Genomic DNA, 24,211 nt, shown 5'->3' with positions numbered 1-24,211 from the left:
TTTGAGTTCTAATACTCATGAAAATGCCCATTATCTATACCGATACTGGTATCGGTATTGGTGCATCCCTAGTGTGTACACTGCATGGTGCTGGGGAGAGAGAACAAATTTTATGGGCAGAAGAGACTTTGCATGTCTCCCTATTTCCAAGCAATTTTCTATAGCTGTACAGGGAATTTTATAGTTATCACACAGTAATGTCAGGCATTCATACCCATATTGCCAATCTAACAATTGTGGCATTAGCCAGAAGGGTTTATAAAGAGTATGTGTTGGGCACTGTCGGCTCCTTTGGGTTGCTCAGCCATACTTAGACCTGTTCTTAACAAACACAGATCACTGTAGCCTGCACACTCCTTTTTCATTTAGTCTGCACAATAAAGTGTCACTAAAGGCTCATGTTAAAAAACAAAAAAACATGCAATTAGCATGTTGGGGGCTATACTAGACGTCCCACGGAGGCACCAAGAGAAAACATAGCCACCATGAAGCAGGACGTGCTGCTTGGCTGTATTTACAAAAACATTTTTAAGGACCTGCTGCCAATGTCAGAAGTAAAACCCCACAGAACCTACTAACATAAAAGTTGGCTACTATATATTTTTTTTTTATCTAAAGGTTTGGTGTCACTTTATGTTGCCATTGGCATTCATACCCAAACTTGACATCTCTACCAGATTTGGCAAAGACTGGTCTTGTGCGCAGATATTTTCTAGTGTATTGTTGATATTCCTTTTTGGAGACTGCAGTCTTGTGGTGGGGAGGTGTCCCTCTATGACCCTGAGAGCTAGGTTGGCAGGAGAGTAAGATCTTTTTAGGGTTATCCAAACCAACCCAGAACACAATAAATGTCAAAGGAGGCTCTTTAGGAGCAGTGAAGTCAGTCCTACTAAGGGAGTAGATCTTCATAGAAAATCTCAAGTCCACCAAGCAAAGACGAGTTGGTCATGGGACTAACAACCCACTGGCAGTCATTATTCTAATAAAACCTAGGAGAAGATATAGACAGGTTTTGAGACACCTCCACTAACTTTCATTCCAGTTGCAGGGCATTAGGTATAACAAATCACAGTCTCTCAAACCAGCAGGTACACCTAGAATTGCTTTGTAATGTTACTCCATACTTTTCTGTCACTATTAGTTTGTAGTTTTTGGAAATTCCACCAATGTGCAAAAGAAACATACTCTGTTATGTCAGCTACAAAAATATAAGCAGTATATTTCTTTTTTCTAACATTTAAGTACAGATATCACCAGCTATAATTTATTTGAACACTGCAAATATCATATCCATGCAGTCTTTCCAGACTTTAAATGTAATGGCACATCAAAAGCAGGAAAAGACTTTGTAGTCTGGTAATTACTCAAATTTCCTCTTCCCCTGTCAAAAGGCATTTAAGCTTTAACACAATGTACAGTGTAAACATTGCTTTGTACGGTAAATGCAAAGCAATAAAGGTGCCGTCTTTGCACCAGTGATCTCAGCAATAAAATATTTTCCAGAGGGCTATGCCTTTTATTCTGCAATGTGTCAGTTCAAACCTAGAAAGATTCTTTAAATATCTTGTAGAAGTCAAAGCGGCTTTAACAAAGAACATATAATAGATTGAATGTCAAAGGTTCTAAGGTGGGACTGTCATTGAAACAGTTTAAGGCTGCCAATCCATTGGTTACAGAGCTTCACAATTAGTGTTGTAGTGGTTAGCACTTCTGCCTTGCAGCACTGGGGGTTTCCTGGTCAGGACACTATCTGCAAGGAGTTTGCACGTTTTCCCTGTGCTTGCTTGGGTTTCGTCCCATGCTCCAAATACATGCTGGTAGGTTAATTGGCCCATGTGAGATAGGGATCTTAGATTGTATGCTCCTTGAGGGACTGATGTGAATATGCACCTATAAAGCACATGTTACACAGAGTAAATTGCTTTATAAATTATTGTAATAATAACAATTTTATTTATCTCTATTAGGGGTTGGGTCATCCAAATTTGAAAGTTCAAGAATATCAGCATTTTTTTAAAGTATATGTAAAGCCAAAAAATGCACTTGTAGCTGATTAGCTGTATTTCAGATCCACTTCTTTGATTCTCCAGGTTCACCCATGAGTGTGTTCTCTTTTTCAGTAGCCCCACCACCAGTGTTTTCTCAACAGAACATATCTACTTCCCTGGCAGTCACTGGCGTGTAATCTGTACCATACAACATCTCTTTAAAATCTTCTCAGTCCCATACATCATCTCTGATTCATTTGTGGCCTGAACTCCATTCTCTTTCAATGGAAAGCCTGTCAACAGATTGTGTATGGGCTTTCCATTAAAGCAAATGGCTTGCAAGCCACAAATGCTCTTGTGACAAGTTGTGGGACTGAAAAGTTGCAGGCCACTTAATTAAGATTGCATGGGAGATGCATTTTAAGTAAGTCTATCCTATTAAAAAAACCTTGGGAAATTGTGACCCTTAAAAGGTTAAGTGCACTTATGGGTGAATGTGGACCATCAATTACAAAGCTTTGAAAAACAGCTAACCATTGGCTGTCCAGGCACCAAGTTCACATCTGCTCTAAATTGAATGCATACTGAAAGTGGAAAGCCCCTTTAAAGTGAACATGCCATTCATTAATGTAGTCTAAGCTGTGAACAAAATGCAGCCATTAAAAAGTTATCTCTGGGTATGTATTGGCATTGCAAAGTGCATGCATTTTATCCACCTTGCCATTTCAGTCTGCTAAATCTGATGGTAATTTTATCATTCTTATATAGTTTTCAGTTTTGTGAGGTTAGATTTGTGGAACTGTTAAGGTGACCATAGACAGACCAACAGTTTGAAGTAAAGCTTCCAATTTTGAACATTGCATTTGCTATTTTCTAATATCTATAGGAAAAAAACAAGTCCACACGGAGGTTGGGGGCACTTAGGGGCCTGATCTTTGCCTTTTGATATGGTTTTCCACACTGGCCAAATTACTGCACCTGTATCCCTGTCAACTTAGGCTGAGGATTATGGTGGATGCTAGCACTTATACAACTCCCTGCCTGTCTCTCGTTGAAATTACTTGAGATCCATGGCTACTTTTAAAGAAAAGTCTCACCAAGAGAACCATTGCTGACCTTCCCTATATAAACAAAACTGTTCCTAAGGTGTAATACTGATCCAGGGACTTCAGTTATTTGAATCACTACCTAAATCGAATTTGTAGATTGGGAGTTATGACTTCACGTTGAGTGTCTTTTCGGCATGCTTGCTTCAGGTCAGTGGCTCTAAGTATTGAGTCCAGAGACCTCCCGGCACCTAGCATTTTCAGAAGGTGATGACCAATTGTAGTCTCCATATTTCTTTCAATACATATATATTATTTTAAGTTACAAATATATTATTTTAAATTATATTCTTTTAATCATCATGTCTTGGAGGTCCCACACTAAAACTCTATCATACATACTGAATGCACTGTGGGTTAGCTAGAAGTGGCTACTTTTGTGATGATGTGGCTTCCTTAATTGTAACTTGCCGCCTGATAAAGGAGTCACTGAGATAAGTAATCAAATTCTGTGTTAAATTTCAGCTTGATCTATTGAGGTTTGTAAACAACCAGGTTAAACAAAAAGGGTGATGGTAGCCTGTAAATACGTGAATATATAACATGTATGACCTTCTGGCTCATGAGACAAATGCTAAATATTCATACGCACAATATTAAACATTAAAAATTTAGACATTAATTAATATATGACAGAGTTTGACATGCCTGGTCTAACGCTTCCCCATTCTATTAGAAACTAAAAAAGAAATTGTCTCTTTTTTTATACACTTTAAGTTGTTTTATTACTTTTACAAAAGCAGTCTTCAAAAATATTGATAGATGAAAACAGAAAGCCACACATTCAGTACGGCAAACCTTTAAAAGAAGCCACTTTAAAACAGTGGTGGTAATGACATATCATGAGTCTCTGCACAGTAATTAAAATAATATGTTGGATATATGTCATTATGTCCTAGACATGGTATCTGTAGCAGGGGGGAAAAAAAAAGTCTGCCATTTTTTTTGGGGGGAACAGCATCGGACGTGGACTGCCCCCTTTATTTAGCTATGAAAGAAAACAGACAATTGCAATGTTCCTCTGCTATAATCAGCAGGAAGGGATACAGGTAGCCACAAAGCACTCTTTAAAAAAAAATTAAAATGACATCAAGGTAGTTTGAAAAAATAACACTTTACAGCTATTTCATGTTGATAAAAGGAACTGGTGTAATTGTTTCCTGAAATCATTTGTGTTTATCTACTTCAGCGATGAAACATGTAAAATTATGAGTTATTAGCCTGTCACAGTCTTCCACTTTATTAGGCAGCACTTAGGTGCCTGTCTAATAGATCGCATTCAGTGTCCTTAAAGAGCAAGGGAAGAAGTCAAACCAGACAGAAAATACTGCAAATGTGCTTAAAGTGGACCTTTTGGTAATTTTTACACATAAATAAATTCCTGACATATTACAATATAGAATCACAGTATAATTTAACTACTTGAATACCAGCCTGTGCTTACCCCTTTGATTAACAATTATTCCATCATGCAATACTGTAAAAAAAAATATATATATAATTTTGAGACATTTGTTGATATTTAATAACAGGGTTTTTTTTACTATAGAAAGGTAAAAATACAAATAATTCTGAAAAAATAAGCCTGGGCAGTACAAACACCCCTAAAATTAAACCTTTATGGAAAGCAGACACCCTAAGGGGATCTAATTTTTTATGCCACTATTTTTAAGTTAAAAAAGGTGATATTGATGGGGTAAAAATGTGGAGCTTAGTAATGGTGAACTAGATATAGCATGTCAGGTCATACACAGAGGGATTAGGAGGTGAAAGGGTTAAAGTACAGTTCACATACACTGGCAGGATGGAGATGAAAGGATTAATGGGCATATGCACGGTATAAGAGAGATGAAGGGTTAATATACAGGTCACAATACAGAGGCAGGCTGGAGATCAGTCGTTTAAGAGATGAGGGGCAGTGAAGGGGATAAACGATCTGAGTCACTGAGAATCAATGAATGAATGAGTGAGCTGCTGCTGCTGAGTCATTCATTGATTCTCCCACTCACAACTTAATGCCATTCCTTTTCTTCCTCTGTAGTAAGAGGAAGGCAAGCAATCATCAGTGTAAACAGTACAAGTCTGCACAGTGATCACATGGTATTGAGCCTATACAGTGGCTCTATACAGTGTCTCGGTGTACTGAACCATCTCATGATGGATCAGTACACAGAGACTAGCGGGTGTAGCTGTAGAATGATGCCTTTAGATATCATTCCAGAAATACACGTCCACTTTCCCGATGTTTTTTGGTTTTTTTTAACTACAAAGCAATAGGGAGGTAGTTAAAAAGGCCATACCCTTCCCATTAAAAAGCACTCCTTGACAAGTCATTTTTTTCTAGCCTGAGATGATGTCACCAGTCAGCTGCGAGCAGAAGGAAGCATTTCCTCAGTCTCCTCTCCTCCCATTCCAATGGGCAAAAACGATTTTGTTCTTTTTTCTATTCTGACATGGCTTCGTGTCAGAATAAAGAAAAAACAAGAAAAATCAGTGTTTCTCTCCTGGGCGGCCGGGAGCGGGAGGCTCCCAGAGCGCCCGGGAGATTTTTTTTTTTTTACGGCAGCAGAACCGCCGGACAATATAAAACTGTTGGGCGGAGCTAGCTGTCACTGCTAGCTCCGCACAATCGTTTTCTATTTACTTTTTTAAAAACTTTTTTTACTATTTTTCTGTTCATTCAACAGCTGAGCCGAATGCCGCTCAGCGTCATTCGGCTATTCACTCACTGCTGTTCGGCATCTATAAGAATAGGCCGAACAGCAGTGAGTAGCCTGCCGGAGGTTCGGCTCAGCCGATCCAGATGTTGGATCGGCTGAGTCGAACTCCTTCTGCACTTCGGATCAGCCGAACATGCTGAGCATGTTCGGCTGACCCGAAGCCATGCCAAGCAAGCCGATGTACGGCTGATTTCAACCGATATACGGCTGAAATCCACCGTACAAGCCTGAAGTGAATAGCCGAACAGTGTTCGGCTCACTTCACTTGGGGTCGGTTGTTCACTCGGCTGCCCTTGGCAGCTTAGTGAATAGACCTGTAAGTTTATCTTTCTGATCATGTTTCATGATATACCAATATTTAGAGGGTAACAATGAAACATGGTCAGATTGCAAACAATCAAATTAAATATGAATTGTAAACCACAGGCTCTCGACTGATTTAAACTCTTGCAAGTTGATCACTTCAAATCAATCAAACAACAATATGGGCATGTGTCAGAGAACCGATTGTATTATAGATCGATTAAATTATTTTTTCTGATAAATCGTGTTTTCAGTCAATACAGTATATGCTGTTTACTGATTTGTTTATTATAGGTATTTATATAGTGCCAACAATTTACGCAGCACTTTGCATACGGTGCATGCACATCAGTCCCTGCCTCAGGGAGCTTACAATCTAAGGTCCCGCTTGCATACATAGTAAGGCCACTTTAGACAAAAGTCTACTTAAGTTTCAGTTAAGCACAGTTAACAGCTACTAGCATGTTACTGGCGTGTGGAAGGAAACCCACTCAAGCGCAGGGAGAACATGCAAAGTTCATGTAGGTAATGTCCTGGTTGAAATTCAATTCAAGTAATCTTGGGATTGCCAACCATTAATCCACTGTGCTGCCCCTACAGTGCCCCTAATTGAATGTTTAATCGATGGGGAATATGTTTATGGCGGCCTTAAAACTAAATAGACAAAAATATGGATTACACAAAATATACATAATTCATAAAATGATGTGCATGCCCTAGCTTGAAATAGTCCACAACCACCAGTCATTTGTAATATATCAAATGTTATCTGCAGGTTAACATAAAATATCTCCACTTCTTTATTTAGAATAACCCTATATGACTACCAAGCCATGTGCAGAACAAATAAGGAGAGCAGTGACAGCGCCCACAGTTTATTGGATGTAAGTATTTCTGACATTTGTGACAATGTTGTTGAATGTGGACAATATGTAATATCAGGACTGATCACTTTGTACTATGCAACTGGGTTGTTTTTTAATGCTTTCAATGATTTTGTTGAATAAATATAACCAAATGATTTTATAATATAACTTAATAGATAAGGTTATATACCCCACAGATACCATTAAAGTCCAAAATTTTATGCTGTGAGAAAAGTACATTTTCACAAATTGAGGTGTATATATAGAAACAACTTTAAACTTCATGCATAAAAGTGTCTCTCATACAATTGTAAAAACATGTCCAGACTTTATGTAATTTGTTTCTATGGGCAACAAGAATGGTTATTCCTTTGGACACTGTTATCCACGCGGCCAGGGGATGGCGGGGAACCTTTGGCCTGGGGGACAAGTACAACCAACTAGCCCTTTCATGATAAGGACAGATACCGTATGTTTCCGTCTATAAGACGCCCCCATGTATAAGACGCCCCCAACTTTTCTTACCCAAAATTCAGAAATCAATATTTTAAATGATATTATGCATCACACTTCTTGATATTATGCCAATCACTTCATTCAGCCTCTGTTGCATCAATGGTTTCTGGCAAGAAATCCAAGTCTTAAGCCTCTGCTCCAAGTTTGGCTATTTTGCTGGTTTTCCTCCAAGGCCTTCTTCTTTTTGGGCATCTTAAGGAGTTGTTCTTCCTGTTTTCTCCACTGTCTGTTCATACACTCAGTGGGAGGAGGTCCAAATTGTCTCTCTGCAGCTCTATTTCCATGCTCTTTTGCATAAGTGATTACATCCAGTTTAAATTTTGCAGAGTAAGGCAGCCGCTTTACAGGTTGTTTTTCATTTTCTGACATTTTTATGGTCACAGAATGCTCCGACATTACCGCTCTGGGCACTGTCTACACACTCTCCCCAGCAACAGCTGACGTCAGGTACAAAAGATTTATGATTGGATGAGAACTGTTATCTTGTCCCTGCAATCCAAAGTTTCACTCGTGAGGCTAGTTTGCAGTGGTATCAGCATTTTCAGCAGTTTCGAAACTGCGGCCCCCGTGTATAAGACACACCTCTATTTTTAGGTAAACATTTTTATGAAAAAGTAGCGTCTTATACACAGAAAAATACAGTATATGTGGGTCCTGTGATAATGTGTCGCTATAAAGAAGGTCATGGTGCTGCCATGGGTGGTAGGTGTGAGGAAAGTTTGGGTGTTCCTAAACCTGCATAGTTGATTGTGACACACCTTTTCACATCTTCCATCTTTAGCTTCCTGTGCGGCTCTGAACATCTGGACACATGACATATTAGAGCTGTGAAGGAACATGGTGCTAGAAGACTTTTCTTTGCCAGACACTGTGTACACAGGCCTGAATGGAGAGCAAGTAGCTAAATAATACTGACTGCAGATCCCACTCTGATCAGTGTCTGGATGATAAAGTATCAGTACACAGGGGATCCAGCCTAACATATCCTATTAGCACTGGCCCAGTGGCAAATGCCCCCCAGCTAGTCCCCTCTCCTCCTCTGTATGAGTCTTATTGGGGTTGATTTATGAAAGTGGTATAGGCTCTTTATTTAGCAAAGTGGATTTTCACTTTGCTAAGGGCATTTTCACTTAGATCAGCAAATTAATTGAAGCTCTACTGACTTCAATCATCTGATCATGTGCATTTTTTTTTGGGGGGAGGGGGGATTTCTTAATCACATGACTGGGTATTGTTCTCAAAATAGATTTTCACCATATTCACTAAGCTAAGTGAAAATTCCCCTGCAAAGTGAAAATTCACTTTGAAAAGTGAACATGCTCTACTACTTTAGTAAATCAACCCTGATGTGTCTCTGGCAAAAGTCAATTGTCAACTGTGAAATTACTATAAAAGAAGTGTGTAAACACAGCTGAACAAGTAAGACAATAATTTGATCTGTAGAGTTGGTTAGCACATTGTACTGCCCTACAATATCAAAGTTGGCAAAATATGGGGAAAAAAAGCAAGAGTCGATAGGTTTTCTCCTACATGTTTTATTCAGGTGTTGTTAAAAACCAGATATAGAGGTCAAGTAAACAATGAAAACACAGACAATGCATTTCTGTTAGTTGATATATTGGAAGATGCCTAAATAACACATGCAACAGGTGAATACACAATTTGCTTGGCCTTGAATATTTACCTTCCTCCTGGTGCTTCATTCGGTTGACAGGCCATCTCACTGGCTTGTCCACAGGCAGCAAGGATTTTCATAATGGAGCTGATTTATACTGAATTATAGCAGGTCCTATGGGAGTACAGGTATGGGCACATCGCATTGAGGGACGCTAATAGTAGTTATTAAAAGTCAGCAGGACATGTTCTCTACTGTTGAAGATGTTTCAACTTATCCAGATAGCTTCCTCGATTCTAAATAGTGTTGGGAACATTCCTTATACTCATTTCAACTGAAGAAGCCACTGAGTGGTGAAACACCTTGAACATTACAGAGCAAGTCCAGCTGACTTTTAATAAACACTACTTGCTATACCATGACCTGGATAAATGAAAGCCTTTACAGACTCTTTGAGGGAATGCCTTATAATACTTCAAACAACATTTAAAATCTTCTTAAGTCAACCTAATTTTGTTTTCAATTCATTCACAGCCTTATCATGCCTTCTTTGCTGCAGCAAAATGGATAATGACAGAGCTTATCCTGTAAGTGTTCATTTACCATCACAAAGTATTTCCTTTCTGCATGTTGTAACCTAGTTTAGTACGTCACACTTATTAATATATCACTAGCAACATAGTTGCCACACTTGTGAGCTCAAGTGCAGTGCTGGATGTGTATATCTGAAGTGGACAGATAGGAAGAACCGCTGTTATTGTGGTTTTACTTGTGTGGTGGGTAATGGATGTCTGCTGCCTGGGTGGGCCCCCTTGAATAAATCAAACCATCTCCATGAGTCATTTTGTTGCTTGGTGATTTCATGTTCTTTAAAATAGTTCCTTAGATGCTCATGTCAGGGATAGGGCAGGCTGTCAGGTGTTAGTGAGATGTCGGCAGATCATATCCCTGTTTCCAATTACACAGTCTATAATGTGATACATGAGCCCATAATTCCCAGAATACTTTTTTTTTTAAGATAAGGAGCAAGAGTTTCATTTTTGTGAGTCAGGTGAAAGTAGCCTTTAGCTTGTGTCTTGCAACCACTGTTAGACATTCCCATTTTATATTCACAGATAGAAAAACAAATGTCAAGGCATGTTGGTCATTCATTTTTGTCTTTTAAAATCAAATGGTTCAACCTTTACAACCAATTAGATTATATGATTCCCTTAACTGGCCTGTAAAATTACATCTGGAATTTGATTAGTTGAAAAATTCAAAGTATCCATTTCTCTTTATGAATTGTGTGAATTGTGCCCAGAAAATCACATGCTAATGTATAGTATGTGAATGAAAATTGAAATTGTGGTGTTGCAATTAACAACCAAGGGTGTAGAATTCTAAAATGAATTAAATAATTACTGGCAATAGTATGTTCCATAGTTTTATATAGGATTTATATATTATACAAAGTACATTAGAACAGTGTGTGTAATTCTAAAACAAAAAATCCATGGCTATAGTGCCCAGAGCCTTTAATGAGCATCAAGAGACTATATAAGCATGTATAACAAGCACAAAAAAAAGTGTTACAAAATATGTCTGACCTCAACATTTGCATAGCACACAATGTTGCATAGTTCCATAGTGATGAAGATATACAATTTCGTCATTTAACAAAAAAAGGCCTTGCATCCTCAGCACCCTATACCCTCCCTATAACAACAGCTGAGCCAGAGGAAGGCAACATCTTCCTGGGCCGATTTGCTCGTACAGGAAAACAATTCTTTGAAATGTATTAAATTAGTAATTCCTTGGAAGGATGAAAGGATGGGGGAGAAATGTATTTCATTTGTTATCCTGCCATAGGTCTGGAGGCAGTAGAGTAGAGGCTCACACATCCATATTAACACCTTTTAAGGATCACTTAGGTCAAAGTGACAGTCTGAGTGAGTCTCTTTAAAGCTCATCCTCTATCCTTCTTATACCCACTTTCCTTGCCCTCCAGCGTGAGCTCTGTGTTGGATGGTGTCAGGGCTTGATGGCATCAAGGTTGATTATGTCACTCCTTCCTTTTGTTACACTGTTTGGATGATTGGCCACTTATGTCCCAGCACTACATCGTGGAAGAAAGTTTTATGCTCCCCCTACCTGTAAAAAACATATGCACTTGTTTAGTGCCTCAGACATAAGAACAGAGTGGCAAGAGAATGTGGGGAATCTGAGTATACCTGGGTCGGCGGGGGGCTTTAAAGGTACTCTGTCACTTTGGCCGGAATGGGCACCTTTGTACCTTGTTTCCAAGTTTTCATACCTGCCATTAGAAAGGGATCCCAGTTGATTTTTAAACATATTGGGAGGAATTTATCAAAACTGGAGCAGACAAATTCTGGAGCAGATTTGCACTGCAACCAATCCGCTTCTCATTTTTAAATCTTACCTGAGCAAATTGAAGAGAGCTGATTGGTTGCCATGGAGAACTGCTCCAGATTCTTTCTCCTCCAGTTTTGATAAATTCCCCCAATTGCATATTATAGAGGATGCAACAGGATAAGTGAGAGCACCACAAGCTTAAAAGGGAACACAAGCTCCCAGATGTTGGAGAACAAAGCTATAGCAGAGAGAGGGTGATGGTGAAGTCCTCAAGGGGATATACCTGTATATTCTACCTTATGGGTAAACTGACCCTATAAGAGATTGCATGCCTAAATATTTAATTCATTGATGGGTTGGATTTTGATACCAGTCCACAAAACACCTTCACTCAATTTATGTGTATGAAGATACAGTTTACCCCATATCCTTTATCCTCAAATCTAAGAGGGCATGGATATGATGTATCCATCGCATGTAGATCATATGATGGATACATGTATGTCAACCAAACGTCCCTAGAGCATGCTTGAAGGTAACTAATGGAAGAAGACATATATGAGTTGATTTACTAAAGGCAAATGGAGTGTATACTTTGCAAGGCAATTTGCACTTTGCAAGGGAATTTTCCCCTTAGCTTATTGAGTGAGGTAAAGCTCTGCTGACTCCCATCATCCAATCAACAAAACATTACTGTTCTTTTTATTTTCCTTGCTAGTGACTGGGTTTGTTTTTACATTTACCAAGCTAAGGGAAAATCCCCTTGCAAAGTGAACAGCCTATTTGCCTTTAGTAAATCCACTCCATAGATTCAAGGGCTGCAATAACATTTATGGCATCTTAAAGTGTGCTTCCGTCATGTTTAAGTGTCCTCTCATCCAATTTTATGTTATTTCATTTTAGCACACCTTAAATATATGTCAGTAACATGCCATATAAACATAATCATATGTGTCAATGTTGCTCTACAGGTTTCTTGTAGAATTTAATCTATGCAGTTGGTGGAATTCAGGCCATTCTGTGAAAGGTAAGCAATCCAGCTGCATTTACTATCTGTATTCAATGTAATGACACTAAAGCATTTGATTTATATACATCTGTTTAAATGTTGGTTCAGTGAATGAAATGCAAACCAGGCTCATCATGGTCTTCATGTAATTCATAAAAATGTAAATGTTTAAGCTTTTAAAGGTTCAGTTTCTAGCAACTGCATAGTTGCTGTATTCTGGATGTGGCTTCATGGGATGGATTCATATTGCTGCAGTGGCTATTAAAGTAAAACTAAAATCCACTAAACTTTCCCCTTAGAGATAAGACATCTATGAGCTCCCTCACCATTGCTGACATCTTCACCCAGTGTTCTTCTGGGTCCAGCGTCTTTGGCCATATTGAATGGCTGGCCGGGGATATTGTAAATCCCACACACGGGCATGGAATCTAATTCATTCCGGGCATGCCAATATTGTGCACAGAGCTGTGCATTAACGGCTCAGTGTACAATCCTTAGAAATGTGTTAGTAGGCAGGTAGGACGCTACCTACCTGTTACCATATTTTAGTTTTCTACGGTAAAGTTCCACTTTAGAGTGTGCTTGAGGCGTGTTTGAATTACATATTAAAGTAATATTGACTGAGATGCTACTTTCACAACAAGTGACCTATAGCTTGGCTTAACCACAAAACAAACAAGTGATATATTTCAGCTTATCAGCCCTCGGATGTAATAGCTACATTGGTTTTCTTTATTTCAGGCCTTTTCCATCCCTTTTAACTATATATTTAACTGGCAAGCATTCCAATAGCACACTAGGACTTGCTGTCCTAGGGTGACCATTCCACTCACTATACTGTATGGAGAAGCAGCATTGTCCCCCTAGGCTGCTTTCCTGATGTGGGCTACAAGCATCGTTCCCTATCCTCATCTCCATTTCATGAGTGTGTTGCTTTTTTGCTCACAGGTGATAGCTGTAGAGGCTGATAACTTTATTTGAAATATCAGTCCATTGTACAAGGATAAGATTAATAGGTGTTTTTTTACACACAGAAAATGTTCTTAGCCTACAAAAAAAAAAAAAAAAAAAAAAACACAACAGATTGCCATCACCACATCTGGTCAGCTGCAATAGATTACATTTTTGTTCTTGAGTTTTTAAGTGCCAGTTGAGGTTTGATGAATCAGGGCCATTGTGGGTAAGTAGCTTAAAGGTCAACTCCAGCCAAACTTAAATGTGCTGCTTTAGATATTGTATAAGGAGTAACGACTCTGTAAATGCCTCAACAATGTTGCCTATTTTACATACAAAAACCATATCCCATGACCCATGCAAAGTTATACATACCTTCACCTCTAGTACATTCAAAAGGTTATGTAACTCACAAATCCCTGCCACACTGCACTGCAAGGAAGGAGACACTTTTACAGCTTCCTGTGCCACCTACAGTCTGCTTAGTGGATCAGTATTAATGCATAGGCAATCAGCATTGTTACCTTTGTCCAATGAGCAAGGAGGTGACCCAAAAAGCAGTAAAGCTAAACCAGGCAACAGCAGAGTTATGCTGTGTACCTGAGATGTAGGATCAGTGAAGGCTGTGATAACATTGGCGAGATGGAGATTGAAAAGATTAGCTAGAAGAGCAGCTTTGTAGAACTGGCCATCAATACAGGACTAGCGAGGAGGAACCCCATGAGATCCTAGATTAAGGTGAGTGACACTTTGCTTTATATCATCCCCTAGACTGGTTTCAGTTGTAACGATCAGTCCCTTAAAGGAGAACTATAAGGTGAGTGCTTTTCACTCACCTCATAGTTCTAGCCGACCTGTGACAATGAGACTGTCACAGGTCGGCTCAGTAGATCGGGAAGTGAGCGCACACATACCAGCGTTCGCTCACTTCTCGATCCTGTCACAGCCCTTTGTTGTGACAGGGGAGTGCCTGGATTCCCCGCTCCGATACTCCAGCGCTGACTGGCTGAACAGATGGGGGAGGGGGCAGGTACAGCTGGCACGCAGCTGGGTGGATCCAGACATAATTGTCGGGATCCGCTTCAGCTGCGGTGTCTCAGTATACCGCAAGCTGTAGCTCGTGGTATACTGAGCTTAGGGTGACGGGAGGATGCTAGTTTGTGTCCTCCCGTTACCCTGAGGAGAACTATGGGGAAAAGCCCTAACCCCATAGTTCTCCTTTAAAGCAGTTCTTTAGGTCAAGTCCTGTTGCCACCCTTCTCACCAACATCATCACAGCCACCACTGGTTCTGCATTGCACATTATGATGTAGACGGACCCACCCACATTCCAACACTAAAGAAAAGAGGAGCAGAGTGCCAGCTAGCGCGGGACTGTGGGTTAAGATTGGTCATTCTCTATCTTATCCCGCCTCCTACCTAGACAAAACAAGCATTAGATCCTATATTAGCTTGACGGGGAGGGGGGTATTTTATGATTGTCTTACTTCCCATAAATCATCTTTAAGTTATCTTATGTCTAAAGTATGTAGCAGTTAATTTGGTATTGAAAGCATGCAGAACCAATGCCCATCTCCAACATAATATTTCTACACAATTAGGAGAAAGGAACATGTGCAATTAATAAGTTTGTGAATAAAATATAGGGAGAAGAATGGCAGACCACCCTTCTTGAAAACAGGAATTTGTGTGGTCCAGTGTAGAACCGGCTGTCTAGCTGGAGTCCCTGAGGCCAACTGTTCTACAATAAAGTTTATTTTGTCATACCTCCTCCATCAGAGTGGCCATGATTTCCATAATAAATGGAAAAAGACTTTGTCTGGATATGTCGATAGAGGAAAATACTTGTTTGTCCTTCTAAGTGAAAACTAACTTTGCTACATAGGTATAAAGCCAAGGATTCTAAAAATCCAGTACTGGAGCAATAAATATAGAACAGATGCACAGGAAAAATTAAACACAAAAAAGTTAGACGGTCTTAATAGCAAAAATTCTATGATTTTGTCAGCTGCACCTGCATTCCTAAGTATCAGTGATTAATATGCGTGTGTAATTTTTATGCTTATTGATCTTACAGTGAAGCATGTGCTTTGGCTTATTAAGCATAACTCTATCCAAATAGAGTGGGGAAGAGCAAGATGCTTTGTTGGGTTTTTATAGCTGCGTCCCTATTTTTAAGATTTCAACTTACTTCCTGTCCCAGTGACACCCAGGTCTTTGCTGTGAGGGTAACCTTCTTATATATCTCACTCTGGAGAACATTGTCCATATATGCACACTGTCAGACATCAACAAAAACATAACAGAGGACCTTTCTCTACATATAACTATAATGTTACCATATAACCTATAATGAAAGACGTTTTAGAACTGCCATTGCTGACCTCTTTATGGAAATGCTAGTTGCCTGGCAGTAATGCTAATCTAAAGTGTGAAAGGCCAAGGTGTGAAAAGTCTTGCAGTTTCTTTTTTATTTTATAGCAACCACAGCCTGAGTAGTAAGCCTGCCCCCTTCCAGTATGCTGTAGAGAAAAGACCCTTGCTCTCTTTGTGGAAGCAGTAGTCACTTTGCAGAGGTCTGACAATTCCCCTGCTAAAGCTCTGCAATCAGCAGGGAGCATGAATTTTCCTGATGGAGAGCAATAGGTCTGAATTAGCAGGGGGTGTGTAGGACATCTGCAGATAGACATCTGCTCCCACACAGTGAGCATAGCTGCTTTTCTACAATACGCTGGTAGGGGAAAGCGTAGTCAGGCTGTGGCTGCATTTAAAAAATGTGCACACCTGGAATACATTTAGCTGATTTAAGCAAATAGTTCAATTTGGCTATATGTGTATTCGGAGTCACTGAACTTGGAACAAGGATGCAGCAAGTAAAGGAAGAGAAAAGCTAGAACTTGGTTTGCATGGTTTTGTCAGGCCAGGCACTCACCAAATTTTGAAGCCAGGCAACGAACACTTTTAAGTAGAGGTCAGCAATAGCATCCGCCATGTGTTGTCTTAGTATAGGGTTCCTTTGCCAAAATTGGGAGGGAGTTCTACTATAGGTAGCTATTGGTTCAGAGTAGGTTACCATGCCAGACAGGCAATTTTCATACACTTCTTGATGTGCCGGTCTGTGCCTGATAGCAGTTACAAGAATTCACAAATCACTTTAGGTAACAAGTAAAATGATGCAAACAATAACTACAGGCTTCCAGCTGTTTTACTGTCTGTCCAAGAGCTAGTAAGAGAGGGATAAACAAAGAAAAAAATATATAGCCAGGAAGATTTATCTAAGAATAATATTTTACATGGGTTGCTAAGAAAGCCCCATGGGCTCCCTTTGGCTGCCAGTTGGCTTTTCATGTTTCATGCAATTAAAGAACGTCTAAGCTTAAAGTTGGATTCTAGGATATACAGCAACTGATGTGCCCAATTTCCCACCAAATTCACCCCTACCTTGCCTTGTTGTGTAAGTTCCCGAGAAAGCTCCCCAAGTTAGTGCTTATTTAACCATGGAAATCCCTTGCCACTTCCACACATTTGGCCTGAGGGAAGAGCAAGATGATGTGCCACTGCTCTGGGATTACAGGTCACAATAAAATTTGCTAATTCCGCAGTGGGGAACAGACCTGTTTCCCGCTAATAGTAACGTCCACCCTGCATACAGGTAGCATTATGTCAACACAATAAAACTAATAAACTTTCTTGCGTGTGTATGTAAGCCCTCAAACGCATTGTGTCGTGCCATACTATAGCATGACATGGTGCTTAATCATACCTACACTGCAAAACTCATGGTAGGCAGTACCATTGGCTGTCTGGACTTGGTGATTTCTATATCTACAGCACAAAAAGGAAATACAAAATACCGATAGAGGAATAAAAAATAATGCAAGCCTCACCATTTTTATTCTTCAATATGTAATAGGTTTATTCTTCTCTTCTCATTTTTATGAAATCTGACATTGACATTTTCTTGCAGCTCAAAGGCTAAAGCAGACCCTGGAGCCCTGCGACACAGAGTATCCAGCTTTTGTCTCTGAACGCACCATAAAAGAAACTACAGGCACCATAGCCTGCGATGACTGCTTCAAGTAAGCTTTTATACTGAGAATACCATGAAAAGCCATACATTATATTATAGTTTATTTTAATCAATAACACACCATCCCTTCTCATTACACAAGCCATTCCAATGTCTGATTTAAATAATGTCTTCACTTAGGGGGTGATGTCACTCATTCCACTTCTGATTCTTCTGTTTTTGTGAAGTTAGACGGAACAGCAAAAAGCATGTACTGTGAATGTGGTCAATTTTGCGGCCTCGTAATATCAAGAACCTTTTCAATGTACACATATCAGCTGGACAAAAAATTGCAGAAAATCCAAATGGTTACTTAGATCATTCCAGAATGTCAGGGTGATTGCAATGAAATAGATACGGATCAATCAACTTTCTTCTTAATCCGATGCATTCAGAGTCCTTAACTTACCTCTGTGCCCTTCTGCCCATTGGCTCCCCCCCCATCGTACATTAAACATATGCTCATTACACACTTAGACACATCCTCTCTTGACCCCGTGGGCTCTCACAGGCTACTTCACTTTCTTTCCCGGTAACTCTAAGCCTCTTAAGCAGATTGTATACAACTGCTTGATTCACTTCCTCTGTACTGTATGCTTCAATAAGCTACCTTTGTTAACTTGACACTACACCATCTGGTGACCCACCTGAAAATTCTGCCAGGGCAGCATCACCCGTTAAATGGTCTTTTATGGAGGTGTTTGGTTTTAAATGGGAGGCTCAAAAAACACGTTCGTAGTTTGCTGATCTACTCACCCATTTTCACTGTTTATAAGAGGTTTATGTTATTGAGTTGTGTTTATTCAAGCTTTCAGACACTCAAGTTGATTTATTTTGACTTTCCTTAACGCAAATCAAAATAATTTAACCCTTTTCAACACCTGGCTGCCGTCTTCTACATGCCCCCTTCTGGCAATGCTCTCCAATAGGACCGTTAAAAGAGCAAATTTGTGGTGCAAAATGTGGTAACCCAGTGAGATTTATTATTTCTGAAGTCAGATCCTATAAATAAGGGTTACTGCAATTTGACTTATTGAATACATTTGCAATGGCCATGCATGGTCTTGTGACGAGGGTAGGAGCTCCTACATTTGGCACACAACCAACAATCACTGTAACACTCTTTTATAGTACTGTTTTCTAGCTTTTTCTAAGCAAAATTATTTGTGTAGAGCAGTTAATAGTTAGGACCCCTGTCAGGTTATATTCTGTCCCACTGGGGAGATTTCTCCTCTCCTGTCCTAGCGAAACAGCAGGAAGTGCTAGAAAATCTTATGAAAGTGAAAATAAATACTTTTTAAGGAGATGGTCACTGGAGCAGGTATCAGTAATGGAAGATTTCCCCTCAATGCTTGTTCCAGTGTCAACCATGACATTTATGATTTCCCATAATTTGCTGTCCTAGTGACAGTAGTCATCAGGACAAAGAGGGGGTGAATCTCCCCAACAGAGACACAGAGAAATAGTAATAAACTTGGCACCGGCTTTAACTCTTCCTAACATTATCCAAAATCATAAAGAAGGTTGGCTATAGATCTACTTTTATTATTTCTGGTGTAAAAAAAAAAAGAGAACAGAAATAAAAATTAAAAGAAATAAAACCAGAATCTTTTCAGTCTTACAATTGGGTTACTATGGGTAATGCAGTTGTGCTGATCTACTAAAGGACTAGTGAATGTTTACCTAGCTTAGTGAATGTGGTGAAGATGTGCTTACATTAATTATCCAAAATTATACTAGCAAATTCTCTTTTTTTACCTTACAGATGATGATAATAAGCTTTACCCTATTTACTGAGCTAAGTGAACACACACTTTGCACAGTGAAGCACCTCTACTTCACCCCAATGTGGTTGCAGTAAATAATGTACCATGTATTCATGTATGGAAAATGGCTATATGAGTGTTGGCCATGATCTTTGTTTTAGTTGTACACAATCACATTTTGTAATAGATAAGAGCAGCTTGTAAACCAGCTTGTATCAAATTACCTTGGTTTCATTACATATGTTTCTGTTTTAGCATGAATCAGATTTGACACATTTACTTCCAGGTAATCCCTGTGACAGTTACAGTTATTTTACAAAAGATACAATTGCCAACTCATCATGACCTGCTATGGAACAGGACTAAAAGCTTTCTTTGACGTATATTCTCATGTTCTTGGTCACAACAGACCTAATATGTGTAATGATAGAGATTCAAAGATTTATTTCATCACTGTTTTTTTCTAAAACAAAAATATATTGGTGTGTTTGGTAATGATGCATTTATGGGTGGCGTTAGAAGTATACATCTAATTATGCCATCTGTTATTTTCCCCTTCCTGGTACCTCCATTATCTTAACATTTCCGGTCTTCAAATAAATTATTTAAAACAGCGCAGGTTTGAAAATAAAAGGATTTTAATAGGTAGCCATGAACAACATAAACAGTTCTCCAAGCGCTGTGATAATTAAAGTGGATCCAGCCAAACGGTTGTGTAAGGGTTAAACCCTCTGTCTGTCTGTCTGTTGGGTAGATTCTCCCTCACTATTTGTTCTTCTCACTGGGATGCGAAGTGTGGGGAAATCCAAAATGTTAGAGATGTCACTAAAATAAGAAGTGGTGTTAAATCTTCCACTGAGGACACCTGTTCTTGTCACAACTTTTAAAGGTGGGCTTTCCTTTCACTTCCTGTGTCTTCTGGACAGGAAGCGAAGGAAAATTGGCTCAAAAGTATACAATAGAAACCTCGCAGAGTTTCTAACTAGAAGTGCACCATAATTAAATTTTGAAAAAAAACTGAAAAAAAAAAGATTTTATGCGGAAACCAAAAATTCTTCTTTTTGCTAACCTTTTAAATTTTTTTGTAAATATTACATTTATATTTATTTTTTCTAAACTTTTTCTTTATATATTTCCCTTTTAAAATAGAAAAAGAGATTGAGGACACAGAGTCCTCAATCTCTTTTTCTGCAGCCCCTGTTTTAATAAACAGGAATCCTCTATACTGAATGTTCCTGTTCATTCATAACTTGTAGTTATGGGGATAGTATGGGGTATAGTATGTTAACTATATTCACAATTATGAATGAACAGGAGGTGATGTAGATTACTTCCCATTCATTCATATTTGAGGACACAGTCAACATATTCTGTCCTCAATTATTTACAACCAGTCAGCGATCAGCTGATCGCTGAGTGCTTGTACCCGCTTTCCATCCTGACTCGCTGTCACAGGAGGCTGAGCCGACGGTACGGGAGGAGAGCTCGGTGTCCTGTGACAGCTGACTCTTCCCCTGCACCACCCGGCCTCCTATGACAGCTGATAGTTGCCTCCACCCCCACACCGCTCTCCTGATCTGTAACAGCCAAGCAGGGCGGTGTGGGAGGAGAGCCTGGCCTTCTGTGACACACCAGCCGCTCACATCGCTCTCCTCCCCCGCACCTTTCGGCCTCCTGACAGTTTCTCTCCTCCATGCTGGACGTCACGCTGTATCAGAGGGGACACAGAGCAGTGCCCAATGGGGAGGAGAGAAACTAGGCCTGCACTAATGCCATTTTCAGCTGATATGTTTTGGTGGTGAAATGTCAGACCATCCCAAGTTCTAACCCTTTCCCATTCAATCCAAACTGAAAAAAGAGTTTTGGATGGAATTCCACTTTAAAGTGTATTTCCACTTTCGCATCCAAATTGAGGTAACACCTGCTTTATATTTGTTACATTTTCCCAATTATATACCAGGGACGTGTGGTCAGGGGAGGCAGGGGAAGCAGAGCCTCACCTAGTATTATGCAGGAAAAAGCTGTCAGTTTCAAGTCTGAAGCTGACAGCTTTTTCTCCATTCAGATCGGCTTCTAACAGGTTACACAGCAGGGGAAGCCTCCCCACTGTGTAATCTGTCATGGACGGAGCGCTGCTTGTTAATTACAGGTGGTGCTGCATCCGGCTTTTGACAGGTAGTTAGGTTACACAACATCGGGCTTCCCCACTGCTGGTGTAACCTAACTTGGTGAGGCCAGAGCTGTCACAGCCTCTACACTGTGTTAGAGGCATGAGCTCTGTGGATGGCTTGGACCAATAGCAAAGCACCATTGGTCCAAGCTGTCCAATCAAAAAAAAAAACAGTGAGGACATCCATCTCGATGGCTCACCAGTGACGAGCAAGTGTCAGAGAGGGAGGCTCCTCCCTGTCTCCTCCCTTCCTCCTTCCCACACAGCTTGGTTACCGAGCTGGGGACAGGGCTTCTGTGGGATGGGGTGTCAACAGGATGGGGCGGTGGAGCTTCTGCGGGGCTGGGGGATGCCTCACCCAGCACAGAAGGGACGGCACGTCACTGTTATATACCATAACTTAAAATAAAAAAATTGGAGCTTATCTTTTTTAAATGTTCTTTGTACTAACTCCAGGACTGAAAAATCCTGCTTAGTTCTCACTGTCTGGCGGGATGAGAGGAGTTTTGTTTCCCCTAATTAACCCTGTCTGTACGGTGCTGGCAGATTTCATTATAGCTTGTAAACTTGTAGATGAGAAGAACTGTCTGTCCTAACAAAGGGTTAAAGCCTTGAGGAAATTATATCTTAAAGAGGGAAAGCTCAACCTGTACTACGTTTTTCTATTAGGGCAGACAGAGTTTCCTATTACAGAAATTGACAGAAAAGCTTGCAAAGGCCTACTAATTAGGGACATTTAATTTCTTTATTGAGACAAAATGGCTGTTTGGTCACTGTCAACCCTCCTCTTCAGTCATGTAATGAGTAAACTTTGGATTGCTGTGGCAATACAAAAAGATGAAACTGAGGATAGAGGCCTCTTCTTGAAATTTGTCTTCTTTGGTGAAGTACTTCATGAGAGAGATGACCTTGTGTGGACCTCCACAGCAGAGAAAACATTACAGAATTAAACATAAGGTTTTTTTTAGTTATTCTTAAATTATCATATGTGCTTAATATCAAGTAAGTTGAAAAGTAAATGGAAAAAATTGGTGTTCCCCATTCAAGTGTCATTTATGTGTATGACAACCTATTATTAACTCATATTTGTGGGAAACCTCAACTGAGAACAGTGTTAGAGATTTCCTTTGAGAAATGTGCTTACCACTACTATGGACCTGATTGTATGACCAAAACAAATGTTCTACAGGAAACAATGTGGCTTACATAGGAAAAAGGAGATGAGGCGCTGTGTGTGGAAACCAGTTGAGTTATTATTTGTTTTCTCACCTACGCTACAGGAGCTTGGATATTATGGGCAATAATATAGAAACATAGAATAGAACATAGAGTGATGGCAGATAAAAACCAAGTAGTCCATCAAGTCTGTCCATTTTGTTAACATTTTTCTTTCATTGTTTTAGCTTGTTTTTCTTTAACCTTTTTGTCTGAGAATAGACCTTTCTATTAATTATTATTATACAGGATTTATATAGCGCCAACAGTTTGCGCAGCGCTTTACAATATAAGGAAGACATTACAATCACAATACAATTCAAGACAAGATGGGAAGGAGGGCCCTGCCTGTGGAGGAAATATCAAGAGCTCTGTTTTTGAAAGATTGAGTTTAAAGAAGTGTTGCGACATCCAGACGGATATATCAGATAGTAGATTAGTGACACGAGAGGACACTGAGGGGGTGAGTTGTGGAGTAGAAAGATAGATTTGAGTGTCATCGGCATAGAGATGGTATTGGAAGCCATGTGCGGTTATTAACTGACCAAGGGAGGAGGTGTAGATAGAGAAGAGAAGCGGTCCAAGGACAGAGCCTTGGGGGACCCCTACAGAGGAAGAGGAGGGGAGGATTTAAAATTGTAGGTGACGCTAAAGGAGCACTTAGATAGGTAGGAGGAGAACCAAGAGAGAGCAGAGTCTTGTAGGCCCAAGTGACTGGAGTTTTTTGAGGAGGAGCAGGTGGTCAACAGTGTCAAAAGCAGCAGAAAGATCTAATAGCAAGAGTAGGGAATAGTGGCCTTTGTTTTTAGCAGTGAGTAGGTCATTAGTGAGTTTTAGGAGGGCGGTTTCAGTGGAGTGTTGGGGGCAAAAGCCAGATTGTAAGGGGTCAAGAAGGTTGTGATCAGTGAGGTGGCGACTTAGGCGGCTGTAGATGAGGCGTTCTAGGAGTTAATTGACTAACTACCTCTGTTGTTTGTTCCAGGCATCCACTACTCTTTTGGAAAAATTATACTTTCTAACATTACTTTTGAATGTTCCTCCATGTCCCCATGTTCTTGGTCTCTTTATACTGAACATTCTACCCTTCTGACCCCTTTTTTTACACCCTTAATGTATCAAGCTTCAGTAAGTCAATATTTTTAGTATAAAATTGAGATCAATAATATGAGGGCCTGATTTCAATCTAGCAATTTACAGTATTGAACTTAAAGTGACACTAAACTCAGGAGTTAAAGCTTAAAAATAATTCAAGTACCTTAACTATTAACAAAACTGGTGCTAATGTGTGTATCACTGTGCTGTAGATCCTCAAATCATCTCTGAATTCATGCTGACACTGTCCTTTCTTCTCGAGGGTGGCTACTTTTGTTCCCCATGGTGCTTGTGTGTGTTGTAAAGTAACCACAGCTCCAAGCTCACTACCTTGATGGACTTCAATCTCAAAACAAATTAGTAAACTAAACATGAGATTATAGTCCATCCCAGAGGTGAGTTTGGAGCGGTGGCTAATATACAACACACACAGGGACCATGGGGAACAAGAGTAGCCCCACTCCCCT

The 24,211-nt window shown here is 39.8% G+C and overlaps 1 protein-coding gene across 1 annotated transcript in view; it reads left to right on the top strand.

Moving 5' to 3' along the window:
- Positions 1–24,211, top strand: part of CACNA2D3 (calcium voltage-gated channel auxiliary subunit alpha2delta 3) — a 786,579-nt gene that overhangs the window by 734,906 nt on the left and 27,462 nt on the right. The window contains 5 exon segments of the mRNA XM_018555257.1: positions 2,757–2,772; positions 6,926–7,001; positions 9,649–9,701; positions 12,441–12,496; positions 17,400–17,511. Coding sequence (XP_018410759.1) covers positions 2,757–2,772; positions 6,926–7,001; positions 9,649–9,701; positions 12,441–12,496; positions 17,400–17,511 — 313 coding nt within the window.

This window comes from Nanorana parkeri, unplaced genomic scaffold (genome assembly GCF_000935625.1).
Source record: "Nanorana parkeri isolate BGI_ZX_2015 unplaced genomic scaffold, ASM93562v1 scaffold189, whole genome shotgun sequence".
NCBI classification, from domain to species: domain Eukaryota; kingdom Metazoa; phylum Chordata; class Amphibia; order Anura; family Dicroglossidae; genus Nanorana; species Nanorana parkeri.
Note: the sequence above shows the minus strand (reverse complement) of the source record. Positions and strands in the feature narration are given on the sequence as shown.